This window comes from Olea europaea, unplaced genomic scaffold (assembly GCF_002742605.1).
Source record: "Olea europaea var. sylvestris unplaced genomic scaffold, O_europaea_v1 scaffold1152, whole genome shotgun sequence".
In the NCBI taxonomy this organism is placed as follows: domain Eukaryota; kingdom Viridiplantae; phylum Streptophyta; class Magnoliopsida; order Lamiales; family Oleaceae; genus Olea; species Olea europaea.
In genome coordinates, this window is record NW_019228918.1 from 83,802 (window position 1) to 97,647 (window position 13,846).

The 13,846-nt window shown below is 31.4% G+C and overlaps 2 protein-coding genes across 2 annotated transcripts; both read right to left on the reverse strand.

The window, feature by feature from the left end:
- Positions 1–7,258: 7,258 nt before the first annotated feature.
- Positions 7,259–8,769, reverse strand: LOC111373677. The gene is made up of 2 exons (XM_022996241.1): positions 8,195–8,769; positions 7,259–7,543 (listed from the first exon to the last, which is right to left on the reverse strand). The coding sequence occupies exons 1-2, from the start codon at positions 8,633–8,635 to the stop codon at positions 7,427–7,429; spliced, it is 558 nt and encodes a 185-aa protein (XP_022852009.1). The 5' UTR covers positions 8,636–8,769; the 3' UTR covers positions 7,259–7,426.
- A 545-nt stretch (positions 8,770–9,314) lies between these two features.
- LOC111373682 (calcineurin subunit B-like) lies at positions 9,315–12,775 on the reverse strand. Its single transcript, XM_022996244.1, has 7 exons — positions 12,581–12,775; positions 12,364–12,445; positions 12,135–12,259; positions 11,841–11,937; positions 11,122–11,231; positions 10,612–10,686; positions 9,315–9,636 (listed from the first exon to the last, which is right to left on the reverse strand). The coding sequence occupies exons 2-7, from the start codon at positions 12,431–12,433 to the stop codon at positions 9,586–9,588; spliced, it is 528 nt and encodes a 175-aa protein (XP_022852012.1). The 5' UTR covers positions 12,434–12,445; positions 12,581–12,775; the 3' UTR covers positions 9,315–9,585.
- Between the last annotated feature and the right edge of the window lie 1,071 nt (positions 12,776–13,846).

A 13,846-nucleotide genomic window follows, 5' to 3' on the forward strand; every position in this document is an offset into this window, starting at 1 on the left:
CACGTGTTAAGTTATTAATTGGAATTCTAAAACAAATTAGGAGAAACCTAGAATAACCCTCTATAATATTAACCCGTAATACCACTTTGAGATAGTTTGGAGATGGTTGAGCCATTATAAGAAAACATGGAGATAAGTGGGGGCTCTGTGCATGAAATTATACTGTGTGGATTGTTTAGACCCGGAAGGTGAGAAATAGGTGAAATCTTTAAGTTGAGGATGGTTTTGGAAGTCAAATGTCTAGAAAAACAAAGAAGGGGCATAAAATAAAAATTGAAAAATCATCACTTCTCTCAAAAGCCTTTATGACTCGAGTAAGTAAGTCTGTAAGGGTTTAAAACCTGATGTCCTAAAGTCAACTGGTTTGGGAGTCATCGACCTAAAGCTCGTTACAAGGGTCATATAGAAAGCAAGAAAATGGAGAAATTGATAAAAAGTCTTCTTATCGAGCCTTTATAACTAGAGTGAATAAGATTGCAAGGGTTTAAAACCTGGTGCCCTAAAGCCAACTAGTTTGGAAGTCATCACCTAAAGCTCGTTACATGGGTTATATAGAAAGCAAATGAGAAGATGACACAAAAAAACCCTTGTTGGACATTTGGTTTATAGAACTATAACTTTGATGCGAGGCAAGTAGCTTAGTTTAATCCTAAAGGTCGAAGCAATCAAAATAAGGAGAGCCTCTACTTGTTGATATGTGAACTTGTAATGGTAAAATCTATCCAAACTAAGAGAGGGTAAGGATTAAAATTGTTTAAACTCCTAACCTTAGAATACACCCTGGAGTAATTGAGTGAAAAGAATACATTTGGGGGTTGTGTATATCTCGAGTGATGTAAGGATAAATTTGACCACTATGGGTTGGGAATAAACTAATCATAAGCTTGATATGTTGGCATGAGTTCACACACACACGTTGAGTATTGCATTTGATGAGTAAAGGTTGATTCAATTCTCGCACTTTTGATATTGTTTATATTATTATTACTAAGTTCCAATCCTGAGACACGACAAGCTATTAAGCCATGTTTGTTTAGCATTAAGTCACTACATTGTTTGAGGACAAACAATAGTTTAAGTTTGGGGGATTTGATAAGTGTGTTTTTACACACTTATTTAGCTCACAAACATGACTTAAACATGGATAAAATAGTTGAATTGTGACTTAATCTCGTTAAATTCATGCAATGTAGGTGATTCTATGGAAAATATAGAATTCAAAAGAAAAAAGCCGAAAAATGACCAAACGGAACAAAGCGATAGTTCGGGGACCAAAGGTGCAAATATTGGAAAGTTGAGCTAAAGTGCAGAACGAGAATGAAAATATGCCAAGTATGAGCTTGAAGATGATACAAGACGATCAGAGAAAGAAAGAAGTAATATTGGACTGAATTGAAGAAAAGTGAAAGATGAAGGACTAAATTGTAATTAATCAAAAGATGAGCCGAGCAAGTGATCAAGGAATTGATTGACCTAAACGTCAATTAGGAGTCAATATTTTATGATGGAACAAAGGAAAGAAAGAAAAGAGATCAAGAAAAGAGAAAACGAAGTTCAGGGACCAAAACAGCAAAGTTGAAAGTTACAACCTTGCGGCCGCACAGAACTGTACCTTGCAGCCGCACAGAACTGTGCCATGCGGCCACACAGAAGGTTGCAGGGATTCCATGGGCCATTTCACTTGAACCATGCGGTCGCATGGTTTAACACCATGCGGCCGCATGGCTATAAAAAAAAAAAAAAAAGAACTTGCGTTTTTTATTGAAACTCTTTCGGGGTTCCGTGAGGACAGGATATAAAAACCAAAATTCATTAGAAATAGGGTAGAACGTCCAGAGAGAAGAAAATTACAACTTTTGGAGGCAAGAAACACGATCTTGAAGCCGATTCCACAAGAATTCAAGCGGGTTTTCAAGGTTTTATTCAAGATTTCAAGAAATTTTCATACGGGTGCTATTCTTTCAATTTATTAATTTCGTTTTTTATTCTGTAATTATGAATATTCTAGGCTAGGTTTTCAATTCACTAGGTGATCGATGAACCATTGTTTGTTATTTTAATTCCATATTTCATGATTTTAATATAAAGACTTGTTTGGACAATTTGATTGGTTTATATGCATTGATTTTCTTCCGCAATTAGTGGCCAATGATTGTGTAAGTGTTGATGACTTATTTCTTACATTCGAGAGAAGTGGAATAAGTTCGATAAGGTGTAAATCAACATAGGGTCCGATAGGGGATAGAGATATACCCCTATACTTTATGCAATTCTCTAATTGTTCACAAAACCACATACATTCTTGTATATTTGCATCATCCATAGAGATATAGGCTGGTGGTGTGCAAGTATAGATCTAATATATATCGAGAGAATATGTTGGATAGATTTAGGAACATTGAATTGGCAAATTTCCATCGGGTCATTGATTTTATGAAATTAGGATTTTTATAGCTTCAATTGGGGATTCGTGATTCTAGTGATTTTATTTTGATTCATTTCCATAAATTAGTTTTTGAATTTGCATAATTTCATTTACTTGAGTGTTTGAGTCGTTTAATTAGAGAAATTTCGAGATTAGTGTTCCTAATTGAGAAATTAGGTTTTTAATTGAAATTAGGGCTTTTTGCATTTGGATCATATTTTCACTCAATTAGATTCAGTTAAGGCTAGATTATATAGAATTGAACTACTCAATTTCTGTGGGATGATATTCGGACTTTTAAAAATTCACTTTATTACTTGTCACGATCCGTACACTTGTGGTAGTTTTAAATCGAAAGAATTATTTCGTGAACAATGATTTATCGCCACAAAAGCTAAGAGAAGACACCACAAAGGTATACTATGAAAGAACCACCAATTGCACACGTTATACAAACGTTCTGAACACTTTTGGACACCTTTTTTCTCACGCAAAGGGGGGCAGTCGGGATTCTCTTGTTTCTTCTATCAAAATCACACAATCATCATTAGAAAGTGGCTAGAGTTATATCCACATATATACTCTAGGGTTAGGCTTTAAGTTGGGCCATTAGAGAGGTAAACGGGCCAAGATTCAAGCCATCCAGAAGGAATATAATTGGGCCGGGAGTACCTCATGGTAAAGACTTGTTTGGACAATTTGATTGGTTTATATGCATTGATTTTCTTCCGCAATTAGTGGCCAATGATTGTGTAAGTGTTGATGACTTATTTCTTACATTCGAGAGAAGTGGAATAAGTTCGATAAGGTGTAAATCAACATAGGGTCCGATAGGGGATAGAGATATACCCCTATACTTTATGCAATTCTCTAATTGTTCACAAAACCACATACATTCTTGTATATTTGCATCATCCATAGAGATATAGGCTGGTGGTGTGCAAGTATAGATCTAATATATATCGAGAGAATATGTTGGATAGATTTAGGAACATTGAATTGGCAAATTTCCATCGGGTCATTGATTTTATGAAATTAGGATTTTTATAGCTTCAATTGGGGATTCGTGATTCTAGTGATTTTATTTTGATTCATTTCCATAAATTAGTTTTTGAATTTGCATAATTTCATTTACTTGAGTGTTTGAGTCGTTTAATTAGAGAAATTTCGAGATTAGTGTTCCTAATTGAGAAATTAGGTTTTTAATTGAAATTAGGGCTTTTTGCATTTGGATCATATTTTCACTCAATTAGATTCAGTTAAGGCTAGATTATATAGAATTGAACTACTCAATTTCTGTGGGATGATATTCGGACTTTTAAAAATTCACTTTATTACTTGTCACGATCCGTACACTTGTGGTAGTTTTAAATCGAAAGAATTATTTCGTGAACAATGATTTATCGCCACAAAAGCTAAGAGAAGACACCACAAAGGTATACTATGAAAGAACCACCAATTGCACACGTTATACAAACGTTCTGAACACTTTTGGACACCTTTTTTCTCACGCAAAGGGGGGCAGTCGGGATTCTCTTGTTTCTTCTATCAAAATCACACAATCATCATTAGAAAGTGGCTAGAGTTATATCCACATATATACTCTAGGGTTAGGCTTTAAGTTGGGCCATTAGAGAGGTAAACGGGCCAAGATTCAAGCCATCCAGAAGGAATATAATTGGGCCGGGAGTACCTCATGGACTTGGTTGTTGGACTTATTTTATTCATCGGCCCATGTCTATGAAATAATATTAACCCACGTTAATATCATAGCCCGAAATTTATTGGGTATCAAAAGCCCATCAGGATCTCCAGTCAACAAAGTAGGGTTACCATTACAAAAACTCTTACGTAGTAGGCTTTAATCCCATTCCTCTGGCTAGGCAACGCATTTGATCTCTAGGCAAACTTTTCGTCAGTGGATCCGCAATATTCTTCTTTGATTTCACATAATCTATGGAGATAACGCCATTTGAGATCAGTTGCTTAATGGTGTTGTGTCTACGACGAATATATCTTGACTTACCATTATACATGCTGCTTCGAGCCCTTCCAATTGCCGATTGACTATCACAATGTATACTTATCGCAGGTACTGGCTTGGGCCAATATGGAACATTTTTTAAGAAATTTCAAAGTCATTCTACTTCTTCTCCAACTTTTTCTAAAGCAATAAACTCAGATTCCATCGTTGATCGAGCTATGCACGTTTGTTTTGTTGATTTTCATGATACAACAGCTCCACCAATGATGAATACATAACCATTAGTGGACTTGGAAACCTGCGTAGTTATTTTAATTCTTTATTGTTTATTTCAATTCTTTATTTAATTAATTTGGATTATTTATATTTAATTAGTTATTTAAATAAATTATTTTGAATATTTATATTTCTTATTTAATTACTTATTTAAATAAATTAAATAAATTATTTTGAATATTTATTTCAATTAAATTTTAATTACATATTTTGATTATTAACATTTATTCATTATTTATATTTTTTATTTATCATTTAAATAATTATTTAATTATTATTTAAATGTTCATTATGTATTTTTGTGCATTTCAATTAATTATTTATTCTAATTGTTTTTCATTTATTTGTTTCAATTGTTCATCTAAATTATTTGATTTAATTATTTATATCGATTGATTATTTATTGAACAAGTAAACGTAAATATTTAATTATTTATTTTAAATGTTAGAAATTATTTCAATTAAATTTTAATTACATATTTTGATTATGAACATTTATTCATTATTTATTATTTTCATTTATCATTTAAATAATCATTTATTTATTATTTAAATGTTCATTATTTATTTTTGTGCATTTAAATTAATTATTTATTCCAATTATTTTTCATTTACTTGTTTCAATTGTTCATTCAAATTATTTGATTTAATTATTTATATTGATTGATTATTTAAATTATTTATTGAACAAGTAATCGTAAATAATTAATTTTTATTTTAAACGTTGGAAATTTATTTCAATTAAATTTCAATTATATATTTGATTATTAATGTTTATTCATTATTTACATTTTTCATTTATCATTTAAATAATCATTTAATTATTATTTAAATGTTCATTATTTATTTTTGTGCATTTAAATTAATCATTTATTCCAATTATTTTTCATTTATTTGTTTCAATTGTTCATTTAAATTATTTGATTAATTATTTATATTGACTGATTATTTAAATTATTTATTGAACAAGTAAACGTAAATATTTAATTATTTATTTTAAATGTTAGAAATTTATTTTAATTACATATTTTGATTATTAAAATTTATTCATTATTTACATTTTTCATTTATCATTTAAATAATCATTTAATTATTATTTAAATGTTCAATATTTATTTTTGTGCATTTAAATTACATATTTATTTCAATTGTTTGTTTAAATTATTTGATTTAATTATTTATATTGACTGATTATTTAAATTATTTATTGAACAAGTAATTGTAAATAATTAATTTTTATTTTAAGTGTTAGAAATTTATTTCAATTAAATTTTAATTACATATTTGATTATTAATGTTTATTCATTACATTTTTCATATATCATTTAAATAATTATTTAAATGTTCATTATTTATTTTTGTCCATTTAAATTAATTATTTATTTCAATTGTTTTTCATTTATTTGTTTCAATTGTTCATTCAAATTATTTGACTTACTTATTTATATTGATTGATTATTTAAATTATTTATTGAACAAGTAAATATAAATATTTAATTATTTATTTTAAATGTTACAAATTTATTTCAATTAAATTTTAATTACATATTTTGATTATTAACATTTATTCATTATTTACATTTTTCATTTATCATTTAAATAATCATTTTATTATTATTTAAATGTTCATTATTTATTTTTGTGCATTTAAATTAATTATTTATTTCAATTGTTTTTCATTTATTTGTTTCAATTGTTCATTTAAATTATTTAATTTAATTATTTATATTGATTGATTATTTAAATTATTTATTGAAAAAATAAACGTAAATATTTAATTATTTATTTTAAATGTTAGAAATTTATTTCAACTAAATTTTAGTTATATATTTTGATTATTAATATTTATTTATTATTTACATTTTTATTTATCATTTAAATAATTATTTATTTATTATTTTAATATTCATTATTTATTTTTGTATATTTAAATTATTTATGAAATACAACGATAAAAAAAATTGCGGGAAGCCCAGTTGTCGTCTGGAAAAGACGGCCCAACAGATTGTCTAAACAGGCGGCTCAGCTGTCTGTAAAAACAGACTGCTGGGCGGACTGTAAACAGACATCCCGGACGTCTGGGCCGACTGTAAGCCGACGGCCCAGCCGTAAACCGACGGCCCGGACTGCTGGGCCTCCTGTTTTCCAGACGGCTTAGAAACGGACGGCCCAGACGAGACCTGAAGCACAGAGGCGAAGCAGAGGACACCTGCAGTTCTGGCCGAGCTTCATGATCCAATGGAAGGCTTGGAGGAAATAGCCAACGAGAGTGGGGTTAAAGGATACGCTTATTGTGGTGGGCTTGGTCATCGTATCCGTGATTGCCCCAAGTTAGAGCATCAGAAGAGCATGCAAATTATTAGCTCGAGGAGGGATTATTTCGGGTCTGGAGGTTACCGAGGGGAGATGTGATCGGAAGTTTTTAGACATATGAATTTGTATTTTGCAAATATTTTGAGCAACTCCTTCAATTCGTAATGAGCCGACTATATATGTACTTGAATTTTCGGCAGTGCTTTCAGTTTGAATGAGCTTCTTTATCATTAATATTTTTGGTTTTTTTGCTCCTCTGCCTTTATCATTAGCAGTTCTGAAACTGTAATTTCTTTTGAATGAACTGTCTAAAGAAAAAAAGATTTGAACGTGCCTATGATAGTTCGATAAATATTACTCCAAAGCAACAAATTACATTAGCGGCTGAACTGCTGGATTCAAATCTGGGGCGAGGCTTAGTTTGATGATCATGTCAATTGAACTTTTTGGATTCCTAAACCTACTGCTCTGGGTCTTAAGTCTCTGGTGACCAGTGATGGATTTGATTCTTGGATCAAAACTTGCAGTAGACCTTCCCTTCTGTCCTGTAATTCACCCCAATCAAAAATCAAAACTAATAATGAGGCAGAAATAACGAACTCCTCAAATTGGGTATAAAAATTAGTCACAGGTATTGCTAACACGAGCACATTATCTTTTCATCTCAAGAGTGTTTAATTGATTCTGGTAGAGCTACACATGTAAGCACGAGCGTACGACTCTGTTTTGAGGCGGCCCAGCCTACGGGATTTTTGAATTTACCTTCTTAACACCATTTCGGAAACAACTGGTACATTATAAATCACCATTACTCGCTCGTCTTTTCCCTTAGTCATGAACATCCTTTGGATTTTTGATTTACTCAATTCTTTTATTTTCGGTTCGAAACGAAGAAAAGGAAGGAAAAAATTGAATTTGAAATGGAGTTCTAAATTTATTTTTACTGGTTATAGGGACCGTTTCGTTTTTGTAGGTTGATCTAGTCTACTGCTCTTTCTTTGCACAGTCGAATGTTAGGAAGACCGGCATATTTTTAACACCTTTAGATATACCAGACGGAAAAGCACTGCTGGAACTGATACATGGTTGAACAGAGAACCAATAGGCAAAGGTAACATAATACGTGTATAATTCAGGCAATTTTTGATTATTTTGGGGAAAAAGATAACTTTTATGCATAAATAGAAAGACATTACCTTAAGAGGCTTAATTATATTAATTCCATCCATTGACACTTCTCCCATTTCTTGTGCTCCTTTTACATGACAAAGCTGTAGAGTTTCAATATACTGATATACCTCAGTCTTTAGCCTGGTTCTTTCTTCCAAACTTTCCATGAGAGCTTTCTTCAGCATTTCATCTTCCTCTTCAAGAATCCTCAACCTTTCATCTAGACGCTTAATTTCCTTTGCACTAGCCACCAGTTTTCTCTCTTCAAATGAACTCTCGGATGAAATATCAGTCACCGTATGATTCGAAGTTGAAGCCCTTAAATCTAATGATTTCTCCTTGTTTTTGGATGTACCAGCCTCGACAACATATCGATGCCAGGTTCTTTTTTTGCCCAAAAACTCTCTGTCTTCATAATCTAGTGCCTCGTAACTCAGACTGGACAACGTGGTTATCGCAGTTTCCATCTCCCCAAGTAATCAAGCAGTCTACAAAAGTGGATGTCTTTGCTTACAACAGAGAATTGCAGAGGTAATTGACGTGAGTTTATTCAGTTTCCTTTGCTTAGATTGTAAGATAAATGAGATTCTACTTGGTGGGTGGGTGGGTGTGTGAAAGAGACAATGAATTTAGCTGTTGCAAGATTGGTCCCATTATTTTTGTAAGATAAATTGGGTACTAAATTTAGCATTTACATGGTCAAGGCGGTTAACGAATGAAGTGTGTTTCTTCCGAAAGAGATTAGTTCCGCCTACTAAGTCAAGCAGCAAACTTTGGCTGCAGGTCTGCACGATATAATGTGATATAAATCTTGGAGAGGTAAACCAGTAAATTCAAAACTTTTCTTACTTTTTAATCAAATATTCTCCCAAAATTTACTATTCAAAAATTCATTCTATACCCAAAAAAAAAAAAAAGAATGGAGGCTAAAAACAACCTAGTAACGAAGAATAGAAAAACTTCATTTGCTGGATTTTGAGGATTAAATAAAAGAATGATCATTATTTCCTCAAACCCTATCCCATTTTAGATCTGAAATTACTAAATTTCAATGATTCGATATTGCAAAAAGATTGTTAATTTTCATATCCCACAAATCACTATGGGCATCGGCTTCAGGGGACACTTTTTGGGTGCATAAAAGTCTGAAAACTGAGAAAAGTATGCACCATAATGTCTTGATAAAAGACTATAAACAACACAAGACAAAAATATGCACAGTTTTATCCAAGTACACAAGGCTTATTTTCAATTGTAAGTATAGATATTCCTTTTCCTATCTTAAGAAAAAACGAAAATGAGGAACACTAATACAGGTACACATGTGCACATCTACAATGGGAAGCCTCAAGCCTGAATACTCTTCCATAATTCCATTTATCTTCTATCAATGACGAGATGAGAAGAGCGGGCTTTGCTAGTCATCCGGGACATCCACCTCCATTTTTAGACCCGGGTTGTCTAATATCTGAAACAAGAGCGTTTTAACAATGATAAATATCACATATGAGAAAAACAAAGCTAGAAGAATCAAAATGTTAAGCAGCTTCGTCCAACTTTATCCTGAGCTACGCCTGTCGTTGGGCAAGTCAAACATATCTAGTCTAGCATTCCACAACTTGCACTTCTTTCAGGGGTGGGCTCTACAATACTCAATAGTATTAAAAAAGAAAAAGAATTCGAAATTTTGTTTATTGTAGTGTCACGTCAAATTCAAACAAGTACTGCATATCAAACATATGCTATTAGAGGACTATTTTTGTTAAAATGCAAACGACCAAACTAGAGGAGAATGACATTTTAAGACAGAAGAGGACGACAACTTTCTGACATTTCTTCTAGATGCTGTTAAAGTAAGAAAGCTCGGGGCAGATTTTTAGAGGAACCTTTGGCTACGCATTCCTGGAATTTCGGAACATATTTTATTGAGAGTTTTTATCGTTCACAAGCACATTGATCTAGCTATTTAACATGTCAACTCTTTTGGCGATTAACTTTGTAGTTTATTGTCTTTTTATAACACATTTTTGAATAGAAACTTTTGCCTGCCAGGACTTGTCTCTTAAAGCCATAATTTAAAGGAGCCAGCAATGAAATGTAGGATGATACGAGCATGGTACAAGTAAATTTCACCGCTTAATAAGGAAGCAGCTTGAAAATGTGCGTGTTTGATAAGCTAAAAACATTTACTTATATAAGTAAATAAGTTTCTATTAAAAGTAATAACCTTTTTATTGGTCAAGATTAAGAATAAGAAGTTATTTATTTTGAAAGTAATGTCACCTAACTATCAGAATAAAATTTTTTTTCCCACCCTGGTAAGTAATGTTTGGAACAACATTTATTTTTACGCTTAGTCAAACATGCTCGTGTGTCATATGAATCTATATATAAGTTAACAAACAAATAGACCATCAGAAAATAGTATTTCAGACAGACGAACCTTGACAAAGTCATCTAACAGAAGATAAGATTCCCTTGTATAACCAGCTTCATGCAAAAGTTGGCTTAATACTTCCTGCAAAACACAGAATTAAATGCAATGATGTAAAAAACACTCAGAAAATATAAGTACGATGTAAGAGTAGAGATTTCTTAAAAGTAATGTAAAGATAAAGAAAACGTTTATACAACTCATTCGTTGTCCGTCGACAAATTATTATCACATTTAATCAGTTAACTATCAAAACTACTGTGTAAGTGTATAAATATTGAGGCTGGCTTAAAGTTACAACCATTTATGGTTCCGCTACTCAGACCCTAATTTGGCATGGATCATTTAACACACAGCAGAAGCCCTACAAATGATCTTATCTTTTACAACTCTTATCTCGTGATTTTGGTCCAATACAAAAAATAATTTAGCAACCTAAAACTTGCCAAGTTAAATTCCGAAACACCGGATTCATTATACAGAACAAAATAGCAGAATAAAACAGGAGCATTGTAATACCTCTCTTTGCTTATCTGACATGAATGAGCCAGTCAAATCATGGAGCACTTGTATTATGTCATTAAATGTTACCTTTCCATTGCAATCAGAGTCGTATATTTTGAAGATAACTGAGACATTAAAGCACCGTACAGAGTTAATAAATTGAAGAAGTACTGAGAACAGCATATGCTAAATTATTTACATTTAAGTATTCACCAGGTCAATAGGATCACTGATTGGAATTAAAATAAAACATCAGAAGAATAATGTAATAAACTTTGCTAAGAAGATTTACCCAAAATAAAAAGGAAGAATAGTCTAAAAATATAAGAAAATGTAAAGGAAAAGACAAAAAACGCTTCGCTAACCAAAAATAACTGAAAATGCTTATGCATTTGTCAATTCCAATCTATAGATTAACATTTCTCCTCATAACCAATTCCAAGAAATGAATCATCTCTCTTCGGAGATGTAATCATAAGGGTTTCTTAGAGTTACCATGAATCCTCATTCCGGGACTAATGAAATTTCATTTGGTCCTATAATTAAACCAGATTCTAGAAAGAATACTTTGTAAAATCTATGTCAAAACCAAACAGATTTAAATATCCAAACTTAAATCTTTCTATTTCTAGATCAATCAACACGAAAAAGTACTAGTAGCAATGAACTGACCGTGAAACAGAAGATTTTGTATGCATTAAATTCCGAATACAAATGAGGCTTAATAGACCTACGCTCAATTTTCTGAGGCACCGTTGCTTTAGCACTGAAAGCTGACAAGAATGCAACGAAGTCCTTGAAATTCAATCCATCCACCAACTTCAGAAGCCTCTATATGCATCCAAAAAAATAATAATAATAAAATAAAAAATAAAAAAGAATAAAAAATCATCGAACATGTATACAAATAAGAATAACAGAATGACAACCACGACAAAAGAGCGTGTTTGCCGAAGCTTCAACGGTTACTTTCGAAGTAAGTGATTTTTAACTTTTTTTTCAAACTAGCCACACGTGCTCAAAATCACCTGAGAAAGTGGATTCATTGCAAACTCAGGTACTGATAAAAACTCATCTGCTGATATGAACCCCTTTGCATTCTTATCGAGTTGGCAAAATCTCTTATACAGAGACACTATTTCTTGCTGAGTAACTATATTATTACAGAAAATAAAAAAATACATTCAGCTCAGCAGAAATTGAAAATTAGATAAAAACAAGAATCGAAATTCTGGGAATCAGCAAAAGGGTACTCACACAGATAATTACAGTGTTCTTGAACTTCTTCAATGTCATACTGAGTTAACATCGATGAAGCACTGCCCATTGCTAAATTTCACTGCGGAAAAAAACCCAACAAATTTCAATGTAAATAAACGACGCCCACTTATCAAAATCGCATTTTTCACATATAGAATCCAATAATCATCGAAAAAAGTAACAAACGACAAAAAGAAAAACTAAAAAAGGAGACCTGAAATTCCAAGATATTTCTGAATTGAAGGGACCAGAATGAAGAAAGAGAAGGGATAGTAAAGTGAAGGATAAGAGTCTATAATGCGTAATTATATGAGAGAAATTTGGATCGAGTCTGCTTAGTCATCACCGGAGCACCAAAAATGCAACCTTGTTTTTTTCGGCAAGGTGACGAGAAAATTGATGTTTATCCAAAAAGGCCTTCTTTGAATCTGATATATATATGATTAAGCGTGTCTAAGCCCTTGTTTGAGTCCATTTTTGTCTTAAAATTACATTCTTTAACAGGGATTTAATATCAATTCAACTACATATTTTTTAATAAAATAATATTATACGTAAACACAAAATTTTTTATTATTTTTTAACTACACATTCTCCATTATAACACTATTCAAAATGGATTTTTTTGAGAAAAATGGGGTTCGAACAACTCCCTAAATGTAACCGATGGCTTGTTTGTTAAAGATTTTTTAAGAAGCAAATTTTTTAAAATAACTTCTTCTTTTTTTCTTTGAATGTATGACTAAAAGTATGAAAATATTCTGAAGAGACATGAAAAATTATAATTTTTTTAGGATGTGCGATTTGAAATTGAGTGAAAGAGAAATGATTATCAAATAATCAAAATCAAACAATGAAGGGATGACTTGATCTATTTTTAATGATAAAATTTTCAATTCAAATAATATAGATTTTTATCAATTCAGTTACGTGTCAAATTTGATTAAGAGAGTTTGTTATCAAAGCCTCATCACTATGTTAAGACTTACGAAACTTAATTATAATAAAAAGGGAAAGTCTTTTAGTTTCGTGATCTCTTTTCTAATGCTTCAACGTTAAGAAATAACTTTTATCTAGTTTTGTAAGGAAGATAAACATGTTTTATCAAATGTATTTGACTAATTTGATAAGATAAAAGGTGCAATAGACGAGAATAAAGATATTTGAAACAAACTTATAAGAAATAGTTTTGGGTTCACAGTAATAAGTTTTTTGAAACTAGTGTAGTTGCAAATAACTTGATTTGAAATAAGAATCTATTTTATTGTTAATTTGATATTTTAGTCATTCCAAAAACTGCCTAAAAACGAAGAAATTATTTTTGCTGAATGATTTGGATAGAGTGGTCTAAAAATGTTGTTCAAGAAATGCTAGTGTTTTGAATGTACGGTGGAATCTTAAAATCGAGTTCTACCTGAGGTATTTACAACAATTATAATTATTTCTGGGTGACCATTGTTGTGACAACGACACAAGAATT